General features: G+C 37.8%; 1 protein-coding gene across 5 annotated transcripts in view; it reads right to left on the bottom strand.

The window, feature by feature from the left end:
- CEP192 (centrosomal protein 192) overlaps window positions 1-22,349 on the bottom strand; it is a 66,099-nt gene that overhangs the window by 39,478 nt on the left and 4,272 nt on the right. For 4 of the 5 annotated variants that reach the window (XM_044426406.1, XM_044426411.1, XM_044426408.1 and 1 more), the window contains exons 3-19: window positions 19,754-19,864; window positions 17,749-17,903; window positions 15,939-15,991; window positions 15,246-15,378; window positions 14,894-15,033; window positions 14,132-14,263; window positions 13,833-13,971; window positions 10,923-11,032; window positions 9,635-9,851; window positions 8,653-8,784; window positions 7,483-7,547; window positions 7,196-7,393; window positions 6,652-6,775; window positions 4,844-4,929; window positions 3,894-4,524; window positions 3,042-3,272; window positions 568-706 (exon numbers count right to left, since the gene is read on the bottom strand). In XM_044426406.1, coding sequence (XP_044282341.1) covers window positions 568-706; window positions 3,042-3,272; window positions 3,894-4,524; window positions 4,844-4,929; window positions 6,652-6,775; window positions 7,196-7,393; window positions 7,483-7,547; window positions 8,653-8,784; window positions 9,635-9,851; window positions 10,923-11,032; window positions 13,833-13,971; window positions 14,132-14,263; window positions 14,894-15,033; window positions 15,246-15,378; window positions 15,939-15,991; window positions 17,749-17,903; window positions 19,754-19,864 — 2,796 coding nt within the window. The remainder of the gene's footprint in view (window positions 1-567; window positions 707-3,041; window positions 3,273-3,893; window positions 4,525-4,843; window positions 4,930-6,651; window positions 6,776-7,195; window positions 7,394-7,482; window positions 7,548-8,652; window positions 8,785-9,634; window positions 9,852-10,922; window positions 11,033-13,832; window positions 13,972-14,131; window positions 14,264-14,893; window positions 15,034-15,245; window positions 15,379-15,938; window positions 15,992-17,748; window positions 17,904-19,753; window positions 19,865-22,349) is intronic. The other variant, XM_044426410.1, reaches the window with a different exon arrangement.

The following is a 22,349-nucleotide window of genomic DNA, read 5'->3' as shown; positions in this document are numbered from 1 at the left end:
CCTAAGTTCGTAACCCAGGGACTACCTGTACTTTTTATGTTGTATAATCCAACAGTGTAACATTGTTCACTTGAAAAGAATGAAAGGGCTTTCTATTTGATGATACTGAATTTACATACAGTCCCCATTGATATTTGGAGTAGGGGGTGACATATTAATACCATAAATAAATACATAAATTTGTATATTCCTTCCATTACCGTTTAAGGATTACCATTTTTATAGAGGCCAAATTTTAAAATTGCAATTAGTATGGACAAAAAATGTACAGGACAAAAATAAACATTGCTTATGATAAGTTAACAAAGAGCAAATTCAACTGAAGGACTGTTTTCTCAATGGCAGAGCACATCCTGCGGATGCAGAAGTTCCGAGGTTCAATCCCTGGAATCTGTACTTTTAAAAAGAGATTAGCAGGTGATGTGAAAAGTATCTGCTTATGACCCCACATAGCTGCTGCTAACTAGACAGTGCTAGGTTGTACGTTCCTACACTCTGACAGTATATTCATTTACAATAAAATCTTATTCACCCACCCACATTTTCATGCTCCCCTATAGTTTTTACCCTGAAAGAGAAGTTCCAGATGCTTCACTTGGAGATGAATGAATAAGAGGAGAAGTTGAAGGTCTGAAACTGCATTGTTCATCATCTGAAAGCTGCATAGCAGTTGCAAGCTTCTGTTCAGTTCCTATAACAGCTTCTTCTGAGCTTTCCAAAAAGAAACATATTAGATATCATGAGTGGTCTTTCAGATCACTGAGGAAGATAATTACTTCTGAAGATTTATCTACTGTATCAGTGTATAAGGCAACTCCAGGTGTCACCTTATAGATATATAACCCTAAACCTAACCTTTACCCTGACCCTAAGACAAGATTGATTTGGGCTGATTTTATTGATGTTTATCATATGTTAGGTGTATAAGATGACCCCCAATTTTTCACAGCTTCTTAGATGCTGGTATATATAGTAAGCCATCAAAAAAGCTTTCAACTAAAACAGTGTTTCCAATTAATTCACCAGCATACCTTTAAAAAAGTTACACTAGTATATACAGTATCCACCTCAGAAGACACACCTCACTCAGACATTTCTGAAGCTGATGCAAAACACCTAAGCTATAAAATTTCACACTATGTTGATAAATAGTAAAGAGACATATTAGGCTAGAATGCTAACCCTGGGATATAGCATTCTGACTACAGAAAATACAGAGCTAACCTGGCATCCTCTCCATGACCAGAAGTAACCTTACCTTTAAGCCCAATTCTTCTCTTCATCAAGAGGAGATGACATCCTATAAAGGTACAACTTTTAACAGCTGCATTCAAGTTCTCTAGGCTAGAGACTGCTATCTATTACAACTCTCTTCACATAAACAAAGCTTCTACTGAGGCAAAGGTGTCAGTCTGGTAGTAGAATGAACAAAGTTGGCTGAAATGTTCCAAATTACTGCCGTGAAGATTTTTGAAGAACCACCTATATCCATATGAACCTGCTTATGCTTGAAATATTGGCAACAAAGGTCCAATCTGCTGGCCTGTCTTTAAGATCCATCTGCACTAGGGACAGGTCTTCTCAGTGATGTCCTCTAGCTGTGTAGCTTCCTCTGAAGCGATAGCAACCACACTTTGGTCTCCTAAAGGGGTTTGAAGATGTGTGTTTTGTGTGGCTTTTAACAAATATTATCTCATTGGTTTTATTGCTCATTTATTGACTTCCAATGGCTGTTGCATTGGGTTGCACTGAGTTTTTTAACACAGTCATTGTTACTTTTGAAAATTGTGGTATTTGTAACTTAAGTTTTAAATTGCATTGTATGACTGAAATTGTAACTGCATTTCCAACTGGTTGCAAAGTTGCTATGGGAGGATTCTGCCTTGAAAAGCAGACTAAAAGTATTTTCAACAAAGGCAGCAGAGACTTGTGCTAAATGCTGAGGATAGGTTCACAATGACCTCAGATTTGAATCTATCCAGCTGATGTTGTTGCTGCCAAGAAAATTAACTTTCAGGATGAAACAATATACGGTCCTACAGCAGCATATTTTATCATATACAAAATGTGCGTGCGTGTGTGTGTGTAGTGTAATGGAGCTATTCAAGTCTTATACTAAAAAACTAATGCTTATTTTGTTGTGGGGGTTGTTTTTAATTTATTTGGGTTTATTAAAAACCCAATGTAAGTTCTAGAAGTGATTTTTATAAATATTCCTGTGCCTGATATAGATCGGATTTGAGGAACACAGGGAATGTTAAGCATGCAGAAACCTTTCCAAAACTTTAGTGTGAAAATATCTAGAAGGGTTTAGACCCCGGTTTGTTCAACAGTCAAACGATGGCTGAAGCTTACCTCTATCAAGTGCCAGGAAGGAGGACAGAATTGGTCAACCAAACTAACTTGGACGTTTTCTAGTCACAGCTTTGGAAAGACTGGCAAATAGGCTAGTTGTGGCATAAAAGAAGACCTTTGGCCAAACTGTGATTAGCATAAAAGTAGTTGTCCTTGCCTGAAACAATAACTCTATCACCTCCATATAGCTCTCTAGGTATGGATGGAATACCTTTAACAGATTCCAACAATATAAGTCTGGTTGTGTATGTTAAGTAGGTAAAGCCAAATGGGTGTTCTTGGTCCACATAAAAGAAGTTATGTGGACTGTCTATTGATTACTGGCAAGATCACACTCCTTTTCTTTCTTTAGTCTAGAACATCTTTTGTGAAGCCCTTCCAAACTTGGAAAAAAGCCATGAAACACAAACCAAACACCTGAACAGCAAAAGCAAGATCAGTTGGTGCCCAAATCAAAGCAAGCCTACCTATCTAAAAGCACTGGGAACAAGGATAGGGAAGACCAATGCTGCGACCCCAGAGAAAAGCAAGGGCTTTGCTGCTTCAGTGGATGCCAGGAAATCTCCAGAAGTGGAAGAGAGGAGTAACCCACTGCTATAGATTATCCTTCAGCAAAAATGCTAATTTGCTCTCAAAACAAAGTGCTGCAGAAACTGGCATAGTTACCATTAAAAACAAAACCTTACCAGGAATTTCCTGGTTATCAAGGACTGCATTTTCAAAGGTCACATGATTTTCACTGTTGCATGTAGCATTCTCTTTCAGGATTCTTCTATCTTGCTCATTTTGGTTATTAACTTGGCAGGTAGCTTTTTCTTTTTCAGGACATATAGCAAGAGGGGAAATCAACACTGGAACAGATTTTGAATTGAAGGGCAGAGTGTTCTTATTAGCTCTTCCTTCCAATTTAGAATAAGCTGAAAAAAAAGTTTACAACCTTCTTATTCCTTTGTGCACTAATTATGTGGGGTTGAGATTTTTCCATTTTTAGAACTGCATTATTTCATTAAAATAGTGAGTTACAAAACATAATTCAAATGAGACAGATGGAATAGATATTATAGTCATCAGGTATTAGATGAGAGTTGTAATTGGCTTTTCAGCTATCTCTACAACACACATTTATAGATAAAAGTTTTCAAGCGTACTAATACTACAGCAGGCAAAGTAGTACTACCTAAGATAGAATGGATTTCATTGTTGAATGCTTTCACCTTGTGCACAGAGTAAAATACAAAAGAAAGAGTGCACACATTTACTAAAATAACACCACATACATGAATCTGAATATTTTACAATTCTAGACAGAAGTGAACTTCCGGTAATCCTATTTCAGCTTAATACACCAAGACACAAATAAGCTTTTTGGCAATGCAGTCCCTTTAGTCCACTATATGCATAAACTGTCTTATAGGGTACTAAGCCGCAACTTCAAACTATGGCTTAATATCCTAGCCTGCTAACCATAGTTTCATGTAGGATGCTATATTCTATTCAAGCACTGGGTATTTTAGAGGACAATTAAAATTAAGACTTACTGGAAGATGTCGTTACATTTTCATTCAAGGATGTTTCAGATAGCTTCTTTTTTAAACCTGGTACAGTAGATGCCTGCATCTTTGACTGAAAATGTTCATTTATGTTAGATGATGCATCTATACATTCTGTTTTCCTTTTCTGCTCTGAAGAACTTATATCGTAAGGTAAATTACTGGAATCATTTTCTTCATAGATCTTTTCAAGATGCTGCTTATTTTTTCCATACTGGATGTAGAAATTTAACAGATCTGCATTACCCATTTCACTTTCCTGCTTGTACAAAGATCTGTGACAGTCTGTGGCAGTTTCTTCATGCTTAACGATACTTTCAGGTTCATTGTTGTTCCCAACGTCAGTTCTTCTGAGATACTTTTCTATGTCAAATGTGTTATCTTCTACATTGCTGGATAGTAGCTGACTGATAACAGACAAGTCTGGGAGTCTGCCCATTTCCTGAATATTAGTTTTTTCCTTATGTTTATTAGAAAGTTTCATCATCAAAGCAGCTAGCTGTGAAGGTTCAGCACTAAGAGAAGCATCCGCAATAGCAGATGCAATTGTGCTGATACTCAGAAGAGAAGGGTCTAGGTCATTATGTTCACTTTTAACTTTTGTTTCTTCAACTTTCTCCTAGAAGTTGGAAAAATACCAATGTTTCAACATCATGTAGCAACACTGAGTATTCTTTTGTGAAAGTTACAAACTGCATGTTACAAAAGTCTATTATGAATGTTACAATTTGACTAGGAAAAAAGAACCAAGTGTATGAGAACACAAGACAGACAGAACATTGCTACTTTCTCTACTTTAAAATTTGAGAAGCTAGATTTTACTTTCCAATCTCTGACTGTTCCAGTTCTCAAGATCAAACAAGCAACAGCGGCTTGTTTTAACTGTCAGTTTTATCAAAAACATATGCTCTCCTTTTGACATCTATTTGCATACTTACACTCCTGTTCTCTCTGGTTTGTGTGCCCATTTCGCCATGAGTAAAAGTAGTGGATTCAGTGTGAGATTCTTCTTTAAGGCTCTCTTCTACCACCAGAGGGGGAAAAAAAGGGGGGGGGGGGAGGAAGGTAACTTGTATTGACTAAAATATTGTTTACAATACTGTGCACCAAAATTCAATCTTCCTCCCCCTTCTTGTTAGACATCAGCCTTAGCAGAGATACTGCCTTGCAAAAGCTTTCCATTAAATATGAACTGGCAATGTAAATTAACAAAGTAGGGTAATAAACAGGAAATATAAACTAGTTTATGAAGCAGTCAACCTTAGTTCAAATGCACCCATCACTCATGTATAGACAGATATCTATTTAAAGTAATAAAAACCTATATAAGAGCAACAGTTCATGCTTCACAGAAGTTCATGCCGGTAAAGGCTCTCTTACATAATAGTTCCATTTTGTCTGTATTTTCACTTAATTCTCATTAAATCATGCCAAGCAGTGCCTGAGCATAATGTCAAGCTTCACAAGGTAACATTTCATGCATTAAGGTCGTAGAATGTACTGCTTGTGGTTAATAATTGAAACGACACTATGGTACATCAGCAGAATACCTGTCAGTATAGAAGGCTGTATTAACTTTTAGATCTCAGCAAAGTTTGAGATGGAAAAGAATATGAGTCCTTTCTGGGAAGTCAGGAAGGAAGCGATTCCCTGAGCTGCCTTAGCCAGGAGTGTTCACCCTATCAGTACTGCAACAGATCCTTTGACCTCCTGAACTGTGCTTGAGAAGCTGAGGGTTTCAGAGTTAAGAAGTGGTCAGAGCAGCTCAGTACACAGTAGCATTCCAGAGCCAATACCCATTCTTGCATCCCCAAAGGAGTCTCCATGCTTCCCCTGCTCATCTTTGCTTCTGTCTTCTATGTGTACACTGCAACTATGTTATGGGCAAAAGATAAAAATTGAGAGGCCCTGTGGATGGCAATGTGAAGCAACAGTATTGTGGCAGCAGCTTTGAGGACTGAGCTAGTAATTTGTAACTTGACATGTAGAATTGCTCCTTAAACATGTATGTCACATTTCAGTATACAAGGCAAATATTCAAAATGTCAAATGCAAAGAATGTAAAGCTTCCCAAATTACACTTCAGCTGACCAATTAACATGAAGCTCATTTTGGTGCCATGACTCACACTTGGGCTTACTAACAGACTGGCAGGTTGCTTTCTAACTGTATATTGTATACAGATACAAAACTAAGCATTCTAAGCAGGTCTATGAAACACGAACAATTAACTTCCTGAAGATTTCCACAGACAACTCATCACATTTAGTCTCTATCTTTGACTTGGCTCAATACAAAAGAAAATACTTAAGAAAGCTAAAATACTCATCTATTAAAGGTAAAGGTAAAGTCCAGTCATGCCTGACTCTAGGGGGCAGTGCTCATCTCCATTTCCTAGCCGAGGGAGCCAGCGTTTGTCCGCAGACACTTCCCGTGGTCATGTGGCCGGCATGACTAAACACTGAAGTGCACGGAATGCTGTTACCTGCCCACCGAAGTGGTACCTTTTTATCTACTTGCATTTGCATGCTTTCGAACTGCAAGGTTGACAGGAGCTGTGACGGAACAACGGGAACTCACCCCGTTGTGCAGATTCGAACCGGCGACCAATCCAGCAGCACAGCAGTTTAAACCACTGTGCCACCCGTTATTAGCTATAAACAAATGCACTTCCACAAAATAAAAAAATCATCAATGTATCCAAGTGTCAGATAAGCATACTAAGATAAAGTTTAAGATAACTTACCTTGAAGAGGGTCAGAAATCTGCAAGTTCGGTTCATCAGAATTTGCTCTAGATACATCAGATTGCCTTAACAAAGGAACAGGCTGTCTCTTCTCTGGAGAAGTAATATAGTAACCAAAAGATGGCTATAAAAAAACCACATAATATTAGTAATATATTCTGTGATAAGCATTACAACAAAAGCTGGCCAAAACTGTGTCTAAATTTGGTATTTACCAAATTTGCTTTCAGAGTTTGTATGCTAGTAGAGTACTTCATACCCACTCAAGTACCTCCACAGAAGCTTACATACATATTAAGCTTCTTTATATCAAATCAGTACTAGTCTACATAAACTAATGGACTGTCTGCTCTTCAGTGGATCACAGACAATATCTTTCCTAATTCTGCTCTCACTGGCCATTTAAGGAGCCTAGATCATCTACAAGTGATCCGTTATCTAGCTATGATCCCTTCAAATGACTATGTTCTACTGACTCTAAGAGAAAGCAATCGTGTTAAAAGATAACATGCATCCTTTCGTAAAGGGATTTGGCACTACATACCCTTTTCACATCACCACCTCCTCCAAGGCATCCGAGAGCTTCAGATCTCTGACCAAAGAACTCTCCCAGAGAGAGCCGTAAAAAGCTAGCATCTTTGCTAAATTCAGTTTCTGAAACTTTTAGGGGATTGTAGCTGTTAACTGATTTCCATGATGAATCTCCTAAAGCAGAAGTATTTTGTGGGTCCATTTTCTCTTCCTGAAATTGTAGCAAACCCAAAAACTACCATTAGCTAATTATCATTAGCTATAACTAGGCAATTAAATTGTCTTCGGAATGTTATGTACCTGCATAAACTTGTGCTCCCTCTCAAATTCTTCTTGATCTTGTACAAACATAGCAATTGCATCAGCTTTTCAGAGAACAGGGGAAAAACAAGTATATTTTATTGATTTATGGACTGCTTAGCTATCTAAAGATATTTTTGAAGCTGTTTACTTAAATTATAAAATTTCCACAAAAAAAACTTTTAAAAAGAGAGCTCAAATGTCTCAGTTCAAAATATTACAAAAATGAAACATTTAGAATCTGAGAATTAACAATCCAATTACAGTGGTACCTTGGTTCACAAACTTAATTTGTTCCACGATTCTGGTTGCAAACTGCATCAGTTGTGAAGGGAGTCAAATTTTCCCATAAAGTTCAATGTAAATAAGTTTACTCCATCCTGGACCATAAGTAATTTTTTTAACCACAAAAATATGAAACAAAGTATAGTACAGTACAGTATGGAGAGAGAGAACACTAAGCTTGCTTGAGGTGACTTCTGACACGGACGACAGGAAGGTGGGTGGAGAGGAGCATTTGTGAACCGAAGTATTACTGTATCTCAGTCAGGGAAGGCCTAGAAGTCCCTAACTAGTGCCTAAAACATGCCACACTTGGTGCTTCCGTCCTTTCCAAGAGGAAGCTTTCTGAATAATGTAGCCATGTTTTATGTCATCAAGAGCCCCTACTCTTGTTGCTGCCTTTATTTTAAAAATAATCCCTCTGCAGTGCTTAGAAGTTTCAAGACTCCGGGTATGCCAACCCCTATCCTTCTCTGAAAAGTGAAACCTATCACAATGAATATCTCTCTCTCTCTCTCTCTCTCTCTCTCTCTCTCTCTCTCTCTCTCTCTCAAGTTTATAATTTCCTGCCAGGTTCATGAAATTTTAAAAGTATTTTTACTTCACTGTCAAACTTGCATTTACACTTTATTACCTATAAAATGCATATCAATGACTGTTTTCCAACACATGCTTTTTTCAACACATGCTTTCCCAAACAGATTTCACTGCTCAAGTGAGATCTATGGAATTCTACGTTTTGCATCTTGCACTTTGTTTGCGAAGTAACATAACCTTTGTACATTTGAAAAATGCACAGAACTTTTTACAATTACCTCTACTACTTTTCCATTTTGTAAATGTTCTACCAAAATATTTCAATGGAGTGAAGAATATAAACAGACTTACTTCCAGTTATGAAATCTCCACTTACACTTGAGAGGTTAAATGCTTGCTCTTCATTAAATGAGGTGTAGTATGCAAGATCTGTCACCCATCTGCCCTCTTCATTTTGATATACAACATTATGTGGTGGGATCTCTGCAAAGTGCATCAAGCATTGTCTTTACATTCTTATTTATTTATTTAAAACATTTTTATCCCATCCTTTCCAACAAATGGCTCAGGACCACTTACAATGATCAAAATAGAATATAATATTACAATAATCCAATAATTAAAATAGATGATAGGTCAACATAAAACAACATTTTAATAAAACTGAAGAAAAGAAAGGAAGAAAAAGAAAAGAGAACAGTTATTGAATAACTGTTCTCATATACATTAATACATTTGAGCAGTGTGGTGTAGTGGTTAAGAGCATGGGACTGGAACTCAGACAATCCGGGTTCAAGTCCCCGCTCGGCCATGGAGCCAACTGGGTGACTTTGGGCCAGTCACAGATTCTCAGCCCAACCTACCTTCACAGGGTTGTTGTTGTGGGGATAAGATGGAGGAGATGTAAGCTGCCTTGAGCCCTTTGTAGGAAAAAGGAAGGATATAAATCCAAAAATAAATTAAAAAAATAAGCAAGATTTCTGCCCAAAGTTTAGTAGGATCTATATTTTGACTACTGGGAAAAGCAAACAGGAAGAAGCAGGAAGGAAACATAAAACTAACAAGGAACACATATTAGCACACATAATTTAAGTTGAAAGAATGATGGTAAAAATCTTGGACTGAAGCAGCTTCACTGTAGCTGGATTCAAAGGTATTTGTGTTCTACAGACATTAACAAGTGAGGAAAACTGCAAAAACTGGTATGCAAACTGGCTATTTTCTATTTGGATCGGGCATAGCATAAAGGCTTCACCAGTAGCAATCCCCCAACTCAGCAGGTTCTCAAATTAATTTAAAAGCTCCAGCACATAGCAGCCAGCATAGAACTAACCTTCCGTTGTACACTGGTATTGCTTAGAACTTCTGCAAGACCTTGGGGATGGGTACACATCAGCCAGAGGAATATAACTTTCATTAGCAATTTGACACAGATGAGAAAATTGGCTTTGCCGTTCTACATGCTGAATCTCAGAAGCAGCCTTGTCATCAGTACATTTAAAGTAGAGGGAATCCAGCTTAAGTTCTGAGTTGGTTACATTCGTGACATCCTAATAAAAATACAGAAAAGCATTTTCAAATTTTAAGACAGCTAAAAAAAGGTTCATTTCCTTTCCATGTCGATTAACAGATATTTTTCCAGTCTGTTTGGCAATACCTAGGAAAGTCTTACATAGTAAGATTCTATGTTAATGGACAATAACTTTATCCATACTCAATGAGCTATTTTGATAACAACTCATCACCACATGAATTACTGTGAACACTTGCACATGATTGTGGGCTCAAAGGGGCCGGAGAGCATCTAAATCTGTCTTCCAGGCAAAAATATATTTCAATATTCTGCTCTATTATCAAATGGCAAAGGTACTGGAGCAGAATGTGCACTCTAGTAAAATGTAAGATAGAATTGTGTGACAGGATCGTATTATCCTTAAAGCAGAAACTCTGGGGCTACTGATATAATCTAGGGGACTGATCAGGCTTTCATTATCTGCAGCTGGTAAACTGTAAACCTACCCTGTATAGGACTGGGTTGCACTGAATAATGCTTGAGGGATCTTTAGCTTGGAATATTACAATGTGTTCTGTGCAGGACTGTCTTGCCAAAATTTCAAGGCCAAAAGCATCAAGCAGGGGTCTCCAGGTGCAGAGCATTGAAAACATACTATACTTAGTACAATGGCAATGGCCACCCACTGGTTTTCACATCACATTTAATGTCCTGGTTATCACCCCAAAGTCTTTATCATCTGGAGTGACTTCTATCACCTGAGTGCCTGCTCCAAAAGTAAACGTCTTCATTCTTTCATATCACTGGTTTATGCTCTGAATTCCTATGTTCTTTAAAGCATGAGACAGCCTTTGCCCTATGAAACAAACCCTAGGCTCCTTTTTTGGCTCCTAAAAAAATTACTTGCCATTTTATTAAAATAAAAAATTCTGTGCTTTTTACCTAGCTCCAGTTCTTATAATGGGACAAATATCAACTAATAACAAAAATATGAGAGTCCAGCTGTTTTAGCAGTTTAGGCTAATCAGAATGTTTACCTCCAAAATGGAAACAAAGCATTCCTAACAGACTTCCAAAAACAAGTTGTTAGAATAAGAAGAAATGTTACCGTATAATAAGAGTTGTCTGTGGTCTGTTTTGCAATGGGTCCTTCACTTTCATTTCTGCTATTATCGACTATATTAATCTTGAAAGGTTCCCCACCACTGTCAAAATGAACTGCAATAATATAAAGTTACTCAGCATTATTTATTTCATATTATTTCTGCTTTCACAAGATAAATATAACTTTAGGTTAATAGTCACAAGTCATTTGGCATTTTCCTGCTTCACATCTACTTTGCCAGTAGCTGATTCACAATTATAGTACACAGTTAAATGCACATTTTTCGCTAGAATTCTGGTGCATGCAATTATGAGCACAACAACCACCTCAAATATGCAACCAGAGCAGTACTTGGGTTAAAGACGCCCTATGTACCTTGCTTGCTTTTCCAGTTTTAACACACAAATGCAAAGAGACATTTTGTACTAAGATCAGCAAAATACTTTTTCAGTCCTTTCTAGTTTTGATGGGTCCTAAGTAGCAGTTATTTGTACCCAGGTACAAATATGAAACAGAAGTGGTTCAATGTGACTGTGCCAGTGTGCATTTTACGTTATTAATACTTGATATGCTAGATTTAGATGGGGTAATTAGATCTTCGTGGAAACCTCACCACTTGCCAATCAGTAGGCTGTAACAGAGGGAAAAGAGAGGGGAGCAAGATCACTCCATCAATCTTGCCAAAGCTCACCCAAGAGGAGATGCAAGAAGATTCCTTCAACTCAGCCAAAAGTCCACTTTTTCTTTCTTCCCTTTCCAACCCCTTTCCTTCATATGTTGTGTCTTTTTAGATTACAATACTGAAAGCAGGAACCATCTTGGTCAACTGTTTGCAACTCATTCTTTTCTGGCTGATGAGTGTGATAAAAATACTTTAAACAATTACCCCCCCCCTTCTCTCTATATATATAAATAAATAAAAGAGGTGTTTGGTTTTACATAATGAATTGGTTCTCACTATGGCTTATTTAAATCATAACGTGGGATTTCCTGGGTATAGCCTGTCATTTTGTCTCCAGGTGACAAGGTAAAATCTGTCCAAGTATCTGGACACACACCTGGGTTTGTGTGTTTTGAAGGTTCTCACCAGTTTCTGAATAGCCAGAAGGCTGCTTAGCCCACTGCTACACCCTTAGCCACTTTATTCCTTTCATCTCTGTTGGAGTTTTAATAACACAATCTGCTGTCTACATATACTTTAAATAAGTTTGAGAAACAGTTGGGAACAGTTCAGTTTAAAAACTGACTTTAAAATAGTTTTTTTTTCCAGAGAACTAACACAGCAAACATTAACTGCATCTGTTTACATTGTCAATAACTGATTAGTTAAGGGACTGCAAGTGCCCACTTTGAATTACTGACTGAAATAAAAGCAATGAAGAAAATCTGGTATTTAGTAAGCAGTATGTACTGCCATCATCTTTATTCCAAGCCTTATATGGCTTGGAACCAGGCTACCTGGTTCCAAGCCATATCTTCTCCTATAGCAGCCTGCCCAGTTCTTAAGATCTTTAGTGCAGGCCTTTCTTTTGAGACCACAGCCTTCAGAGGTGCAAACTGGTTGCCATGTGAATTTTAACGTTTGTTCTTATCAAGAGGGGTCTTCTGGGTTGGTGCGTGGGATGGATTAATTCCCTTAATTGCCCTGGAAAAGCAGGGACTATATGACAAATTCCTGAAGAGCCAATCCCAGGCTTTTCCCTGCCCCAGTTGCATCTGTCTCCACATCTCAGAGATGGAAGATAAATCTAAAGTCTGAGTAGAAAGACAATCATAGGCAAGTAAACAGCCTGATAAAGGCTGCAACTGCATAGCAGCAGAAGTGCTGGTACCCTCGGAAGCAGTCCTGGCCCCATGGGCACAAAGGAAGCTCTGTGTGTTTATTTATTTAAATATTTCTACCCAGTCCTACATGAAAATCATCCTAGGACAGATTACAATAATTAGAACAATAAATAAACAGAGCAATAAGTAAACAACATGCATAATACCAACAAAAAACAAAATGCAACAGTAAATATTAAAACCAGTTAAAAAATCCTTAATCCTTAAAATAATGGGTAAATAGAAAGGTTTTTACCTGGCGCCAAAAGGAATATAGTCAGTGTCAGGCAAGCCTCTCTGGGGAGCGCATTCCACAGTCTGGGAGCCACTGCAGAGAAGGCCTTCCTCCAGGTAGGCACCCTCTTTACCTCCTTCAGTGAGGGTTCCCAGAGCAGGTCCTTTCCTACAGATCTTAGGGGGCACACTAAGACTCAGACTCAGGTGCTTGCATTCCCTGAACAACAGAAGGCCTTAACCCATTGTTGGAAGCCTTCCTTACAGCAACCTGGAGAACAAAGCCTTCTCAGTGGCCACTCCCAGTTTGTGGAACTTCTTGCTAAAGAGGCTTAAGTTCATTAGATCTCTAATATCTTACTGCCAGCAAGGTAAACACTGCTTTATTCAAATGGGCCTTCAGTGTGTAAGTGGGTCTGCTGAGCTGAAAGCTATTTGCCTATTAAGGTTTTTATCAAGTCTTATTAGTGATAAGCTGGCTTGAGTGCTATTTTTGGTAAAAAGGAATACAACCCAAAAGCATAAATAAACTCACTATACTTTAGGTTGCATTTTTAATCTTTTTTCAGGGCTTCTGCTCCATCATTAAATTTATGTTTTCCTCATCTGTTTTCCTCAAGTTTTAAATACAATTTTCACTTTAAAACAGATACTTAAAACTAGTTCAGAACCTTTCTTGGGAGACACCAAATGCATGAACAGTTGAATACCAAATTGGCATATATCCAGTAATATGAAACATAAACGTGGGACGGCTTATGTTATGTAAGCCGTCCCAAGGCTCAGGCGATGGGACAGCCTACAAAAATTCTAAATAAAATAAAATAAATAAACGAGCTGCCAAAGATAGCCTACCTTTTACATCTGAAGTAGTATGTTGAGAATCCAATGTTCTACTGTGTACTTCAGAGGCATCACCTATTATTCCAACATGAGATTTATCCGAACTACCACTGTGCCCAGATTTAAGACTAGATTTACAGCACTCCTCTTCCTGTTGGGAAGAAAAAGGAGTAAGACTTATGTACATAAAACTAATGGAAGAATCATTTTAAAATTTCTGAAGTACTACACACGAACATCAAGCCTCATTGTACTACCTGCAAACAATACATATTGCTCTAAATATTATGTGTATCTAACTAATTACTTACCTCTTGCCTTGCTGTCATTGGATGGATGAACTTGTGCCCAGCTCCCTTAAGATCATATGATTCCTTATCACTAGGAACAGGAGAATCAGTTCCTGCAGTTGCACGGCAAACACTTGGAATCTGGAATTTTTCCTAAAAAATTTATGAGTAAGCTTTTGCTACATGCTGTTGAATAAACTTTTTAAAAAATATTACTGAGAATACAAGCAAGATTAGAAAGATTTCAGGCAAAGATGTGAGAATTTTGCCTAGACTGTTCAACATGGGGAGCATTTCAGTCACACTTGTAAATGCTTAAGAACTGCTGCTTTGCCAGCTAAATTAAAAGAGGTAAGGAAAAAAATATCACCATAGCACTATTCTACTGTAAAAATTAAATCTTTCTGATGTAAACTTTGATCATCAGCTCTAATCTGACCGGAAATAAAGCAAACCACACCACTCGTTCTTCAACATGAAATTACATATGTTTTTATCTGTAGCAGCTACATTACAAAGTTTGCTACAAGGTCCTCTCTAGTAATCACTACAAGAGCAAGGGTTGTATACCTATCCAAAGATATCCAAAAGCAGCAAATTTTGCTGGGCCCTTGCTTTAAGAAATGCAACTGCCCCACAGTTAACTGAAATCCTCCAACATGCTTTGACTCCATGCTTTTAGGAAGAAATTCGTTTGTTCACCTGAACATCAGAAACTGGGTTTATGAGTATGTTGCAATAGTTCACCTACAAGCCTTCAGTATTACACTGACTAAGTATTACCTGATTAGTAGGTAATTCCACATCTTCAATATATTCACCAAGCTCACGTTCTTCTATATCTTCCATTTCTGGCAATACCAGTTGCTCAAAATAGGCCTCCAACTGCTCATCACAGAACTCTTCATCTCCAAGATCATCATCTAATATGGAAAAGAAACATTTGTCAAGATTGCAGACATGCAGTATTTACTGTTTGCACTCTTCCTCTAGTCTCTGGATGTATGTCCTGTACACTCAACATGCATACTACAGAAAAACACCAGTATACACATTTGCTTTGCTGTTATCCACATGAAGCAACAGCTAGTAGAAACAGGAACTATGCCAAGTCTTTCTTTTTACAAATATATACCTGTAGAATGTTCTTCTAGACTTGTAAAGCTCAATAGTTTTTCATTTTCTATAAATCTGGAAAAACCAGTCACAGCAGCATTGTCACCCATTTCACTTGTTATCCAGTTCTGACCGGATTCCAATGAAGCAACCTGCAAATCAAAGTCAATGTATACATTTTAATAACACACTTATAGAACTGACTTCAAACTTATGTTTCTTGCTGGATCAGTTCAAAAGCCTTTTAAATTTTCAAAGGTTTCCAGGTGACTGCAGGAAAAACTCACAGGCAAGGCATAGTTATCCCATAAGGATATTTAAATGGGAATCCAATAAAGTATAGGCCATTTAACTTCTATTCCAAGTAAATGGATGGACAGCATTAAAACAACACATATCAATGAACAGGTCTTGCTGAAAGAGAATCAGGATGACTCTGGCAAATCTAAGTTCCGCTTCCACTATTCAGAATTATTCTTGTGTCAACAAATGTGTAGATATGAGCCTTCAAAAAGAAATCATACACTTCAGGCTTCTAAATACAAAATCCCTTATCGAGCTGAGTAAATTTAGTAATGGGTTAAGAGAAAAGATCTTCTTAGAGATTAGGAATGGATGAAGAGAAAGCAGAGAATAAAAACAAAGCAGCTAATGCCATATCTCATTATTTTTCAGTCAAGTCTACATTATCAGACTGCAGAGAAAAAGTCACCTTGTGGCCTTCACTGTCTTTCCCCAGTGCAGCAAATGTTATAGTTGTCAAATCTGAAAATTAAACAGCAACCAGTTATTTCTAATATATGCAATTTATTATTCCCAGCATTTGCATACTACACTAGTATCTAGACAAATAGATAATATCTATAAAAAGATAAAACAAAAGAAAAAAACCCAATACTTTAGAAACAGGATAACATTGAAACCAGACTGGTACAGGAAAAAAAGATGTCTGTAGCAGGCATCAAAACTAATTCAGTACTGGAGCTTGCCTGATATCCAGAGGCAGGGAATTCCACAGAAGCCTCTGATGACCTAAATGCCCAGACAAGTTTTTAATGAAAAAGGCACTTTCCCAAGTGTCCTTTCCCCAAGTTATTTAGGACACTGAACACCAGAACCTTAAACCTGAGCCAGCAGCAAAAATGCGAAGTGTTTGCATGCTGAAAAGGGGCCACTCCCAGCAATAACTGAGTTGCTGCAGTCTGCACTTAGCTGTAGCATCCAGACCAGCCTTAAGCACAGCCCTACAAAATGCACTGCAGTAATCCAACGTTGGCATTGTCAGCATTTGTATCACTCTAACCAAGCTGTCCCTGTCCAGGAAAGGCCACAGCTGGCCTTTCAGAGATGATAAAAGGTACTCCAAGCTGCTCCTGGTTGTTTGGGACAAGAATGATGTATCTAGAAGTAACACCCCCACCCCCAAATCTGTTTAGGAACTTGATCTTTCAGTGGAAGGGCAACAAAATGCAGAAGAAGCAATGAACTTCTCTCTCAGACTTGGGAACCACTCCACCCATCCAAGCTTCCATCTTGTCAGGATCCAGTCCAGTGGTGCATCAGGCACTGACTCACAATTTGCACGGTCTTTCCTGATTCAATTGTCACAAGGAGACAGCTATGTGTCATCAACATACTCACAGCACTTGACTCCAAATATTGTACTGTTTTTAGAATCTAATGTAAACCATACTTAGGAAGCTTAACCTCTGGTGGTACAGAAATGCAAGCCTCTCTAAGAAGATGGAGTGGTAACAGCAAAAAGGTCCCCTCATAGTAGTAATCCATACAGTTTACGATATACAAATATGAATACAAATCTCAGATCAAGGATTCCTAAAGCTTACATTATAGAAACATACTGCAAATTCATAAAGCAAGAAATGGAATGGTTAAACATTGCAGTACTTGGTGTTAATGAACTGGAATGGGATGCTATCAGTCAGATAAACACAAAGTACTTTGCTCTGGAAATGATAAGCTCAGAAGAAATGGAGTGACTCTTAGTACTGAGGCAAGACATACAGTAGCACATACAGTGGCTACAGCGCCAAATCTGGCCAGATCTTACCAGAATTCTCAGAAAACCTACTAACATAGCAATCATTCAAAACTATGCTCCAACAAATATGTATTGGCTACTGGAGTGCAAAGAATTTCAGAAGAACAGTCTATGCTTTATACACTACAGCAAAGCTGTTCACTGTCTGGATCATGAGAAGCTATGGATGGTACTGAAAGAAATGGAAATGGGCATTTTCCCCATCTTTCTTCATGTGTCAATCATTAAAAAACTCGTTATTGTATGTTTTTATCCATTTAAGTTTTTAATGCTGCTTTGATTTTATGGTATATGTATTGTATTTTATTGTTTTGTCTATGAGGTGATATGGAAATGAAACCATTCAAAGACATCACACTAGTACTTCTCCAAATGCTAACAAAATATCATACTGTACAGATATTCAGGATGCATTGCATAATACTAAAATTCAATCAACAGATAGCTTGAAACCACATACCTTCCTGGTGTTCAAGTGAAAGCTTTTCATGCAGAATATCCTGACTGTTACCTGAGCAGGTATCAGTGCAATTTTGGCTTTGTCTTCTCTGTAAAATATTAGATTCATTCTGGTCCAACTCTAAGTGAGTTTCTGTAACTTTATTATGGTTTTCCCTAAGAAAGTTATAATTATGTTTAATAATAATTTAATAACAGCTACTAACAGTTTTAAGTACTTACTGCTGCAACAATTTTGTTAAACTAATCTTACCGAACTATCTAGTTTAGAATATATTTAGAGGACTTTAATGATAAACTACAGTCCCAAGTGCAAATATATTGCACAAGTACAGTGTAGATTGTTACCAGTAACAAACAAAACCCATATTTTTCAGCTGGTAACATTAACATATCAAATTAAGCAATAGGAACTAAAATAAACATTTGAAAACTCATTTAGGTTCATCCCAAATAGATACAAGTCCTTTATACCTACTAATATACACAATTAACCCATGACTTGGTGTTGTCCCCTACTACTCTTTAAAAAATTAGTACAAGCTTGTTTTACTGGCAACATCTATTGATGGATTCTCAGCAGAAAGTTATTTTTCCTTTAACAGACCTTATATATTAGCAATCAAGCACAGTGTACATAATCTAGCAGGGGCAAGTAGTAAGATTTGCCTTTAGAGTAAGGCTCTTGATCCTCTTCCAAGCTGAGGACTAAGAGAACCTTTGGGCATGGGGTGGCAAACAAATGTGATAACAAAATAAATGAGTAATTTCAGTTTTGGAGAACCAGGAGCTGCATTCTAGAGATGATCAGGGCCAAAACTACCAACAAATTCGAGCTCAAAGCTCTTACTGCCAAGAACTGACAGAGCAATCCCTAGAGAGCTTCTCTAGATCCAGCTGCAAAGTTGTAATATAGTGTAGACAGCGGGTCAGTCTATAGCTCATTGCAGGCAGAGCACTGGAAGGTAACATCAAGTTCTGAAGCAGAGGTGGCAGCCCAGGAGCAAGGAACGAAATACTCCTTCAAGCCTGCATAGTGAAGTTTCCCATAATAAGCATGAGAGTTAGTCTGCTTTGAAAAGACAGGAGAGTTTTCAGGAATGGAGGGGGAGTGTATGCAATACCTAACCCTTGACCCAGTAAAGAGTTGTCAGGAGAAATGAACTGCTCAGCTGGAGGTGCTCCATCACTCTCAGCGCCTTGCTTTTCAATGGTCGGAGACATTCTGAGGGTGGTACTAGCAGTCTTACTGAAAGTAAGGGACTGCAGAGAAGTTTACTGTTTGGATTCAGCTCTTTACATGAGCGGATACTTCTCCTTCCAGTTTTGGTAGACGGCTATTTAGAACTTAAACTCTTCTGTCAAATGCTGAGTTTCAGAAAAAGAACTGCATTTCAAAGGATTGTCTTGAGTTCCTGAAGCCTGAAGGAAGAAGGGAAAGGACTAGCTCTCAACAAATAGCTCCAGCCTTGGAGTCACAGATCTGCAATTAGTCTGCCCTTCTGTTCCTGCTGCCATGGAAAGAACCATCTGCATATGTGTGATTAATGGAGAACATGAAAAACAGAAATCAGACCCCTATCTGCTTTACTGGGCAAAATTAGGGAGGCTACCTTTGACTCTGCAGTTCTGTCACTCTGAATAGGATGTGCATAATATTCTGAGTTAAGAGGGTTCAGGTCAGCCCCAGTGGACTGTATTCTAAGCCTTAGGATAGGCATTTCAACTTTTTAGACTGGGAAAAAATCATGCAGGACCTAGTATTTTATAAAAATGGTATTAGTATTTTACTAATATGAGTATTTTATAAAAGCTATGTATTGCACACTTGAGAATGATTAATAAGCTCACACTGAACAAGAATGCTATTATGGATCCAACGTAAGCTTCCTATCCTCAAGCAAAAGGGACCCTTTTGTGAACAGAACCTTTGGATACAATATAATCTTATTAATTCTCAAAAAAGGGCACTGTGTTACATATAACATAAATAATCAATATCTTACACAGTATCCTGAAAGTTAAGTATCAGCTTCCTTCTTGGATCGGGATCTGATTCACCACTGTTGGAAGAGGCTAAGAATTTCCTTTCCGTATAAGAAATTTGATCACAAAGTCTGCAGTAAAAGCAATAAAAACATTTATTACCAGGCACATTTTCAACAAGGTTCTTATCAGGGATTTTTGGAAATATTCTATATGATTTTCTTATAATATTGATACAATACATATTCTTTCATTATAAAAACAAACCAATAATGAGCAATTGTTAGGTAAACTGCAAGCACAAAAGCAATACCATGCTACATTTAATTGCAGGATTTGATATTTAGAGAGAAGAGGTAAATATCATTTTGTCTTTGTGTTAATCATAATAAAGTATGCGGTTCCATTACCCCAAAACATATGTCAATCATGACCCATGTGAGCACAAAGGTTTTAGATCATAGGCTCCCAATGTGGCACTTGCAAACATCTCCAGTTTTCTGTACACTTTCACTCAAAACATTTATGAAGTGAATAAAGTTTCTCAGATTAACCACACGGTAAACTGGCCACCTGTATTCACCCACCAAGATCTCATTATGTAGGATTTTCTCAACTTCCATTTTATGAATGGAAATATGAGACAGAAGGGTTACTCTGTCAGTAGTTCTTCTGTAACAGGCAACAAGGGTAATTCAGATACTGGAGGCAAAGCCCTATGAGGAAAGATTGAGAGAACTAGGCATGTTCAGTCTCAAGAAGACATAAATGAGGAGTGATATGACAGCACTCTACAAATACTTGAAATGCTGTAACAAAGAAGAAGGACAAGATCTCTTCTCATTCATTCCAGAATACAAGACACAGAATAACAGACTTAAAAGAAACCAGATTTATTCTAGATACCAGAAAGAATTTCCTCATATTCAGAGCAGTATGACAATGCAACCTATTACTTCGGGAAGTTGTGGGCTCTCCCTCACTGGAGACATTCAAAAAGCATCTGGACAGTCATCTCAATTGGATGGTGTAACTCAGTGTCCTGCAATAGCAGGGGCTTGGAGCTGATGGTCTTCCAACTCTACTAATTTATAATTCTATGTACATATATCATGTTGTAAGCCGCCCCGAGGTTTCGGCAAGGGGCGGCATAGAAATGTTAATAATAATAATAATAATAATAATAATAATAATAATAATAATAATATCTCAGTCTATACCAGAGGTCGGCAACCTGCGGCTCCAGAGCCACACGTGGCTCTTGAATCCCTCTGTTGCAGCTCTGATGCTCAAACCACGCAATGGCATAGTGCTGATCTACTATCTAGGCTCCGAGTTACAAAATACCAATAGGTGATGATGAGGCATCCACTCAGGAATGCTGCGCTAGCTGGTTAAGTAAATTGCTACATTCCTCTGCTATTGTGCAGGGAAAGAGTGGAACAAGCTTCCTGCAGGCTCTCATGTTACAGAAAAGATTCTCTTTGTACCAGTGTAATCTCCTTCATCTGAATGTTAAAAGCTGTGCTTGGGACCTGTCACAATTCACATCACTTGACTGTTTACCTGCTAATCAGTCACTAAACACAACTATATCTGCGACTTGCCCCCGATTTACTGAAGCTTTTTCCCCGGTAGGCCAAGTATGGATAAATTGAAGAAAAGTTCCTGAAGAAAACCGAACATTTAATGGTATGTAGGAAGATTCATTTGCTTTTACTGCTGACGAACTTACAGGGTTTGCTATTTAACTCATGGCATCCCTTTAGCACTGACTTTGACTCTTCAGGAGGCTGTTCTCCTATTCAAAATATATGAAAGGAATCCTACTAGTTTATAATGTAAGATTAAAAATAACAGTTTTTAGTGACTGAACAAGAGCTGCAGCTAAATCACAATGAAGCTATAGATCTACTTCCTTGTTTTAAGATTCTTATAAAAATTCCACCAACATTATTAACGTTGGGAGAGGGATGTTTGTTCAATATTTCACCCGACTAATATTTATATTTGTTGTATTGCAGAAACTCTACTTACTGTATGAAAGTACCAATTAGTCCCTTTTTTATTCAGGTTGACTGCTGACTGCACCCTCCAGTACATGTGATAAAAGGATGAGGGCACACAGAAGCAGACAGCATTTTTGGTTTGCTGCAGGTGGATAATTTAAGTTTGGCTTTTTATTTCATAAATACAAGGAGGACTCAAATAGACATTGACTATTTTATTTGAAAGTAACCTTCAACCTAGCATCTTTTTTTTTCGGAGTTCAAAATGTTTTTGTTGCATGCAGAAATAAAAATTTGTTTTCTCTGTAGCAGTTAATTGATTTCATAAATGCAACACACTATACTATTTTTTTTAAACATGGCATAAAGGTAAAAAATGATATATGCAGTGTTATCTTCATTTTAGATGTAAAAAGGGTTTTGCGGCTCCCGGTGCTTTCTTTTCTGTGGGAAATGGGTCCAAATGGCTCTTTGAGTGTTAAAAGGTTGCCAACCCCTGGTCTATACCAAGATCACAAGGGGATCCTTGCACTCACGGGTATCTTCTTGTACTATCTTCCCTAAGCAAATAGAGCTTATCCAAGCAGCCTTCTACATTTCAAACTCA

This window comes from Varanus komodoensis, unplaced genomic scaffold, assembly GCF_004798865.1.
Source record: "Varanus komodoensis strain SLA01 unplaced genomic scaffold, ASM479886v1 scaffold17, whole genome shotgun sequence".
In the NCBI taxonomy this organism is placed as follows: domain Eukaryota; kingdom Metazoa; phylum Chordata; class Lepidosauria; order Squamata; family Varanidae; genus Varanus; species Varanus komodoensis.
This window is presented reverse-complemented; position numbering and strand designations above follow the sequence as displayed.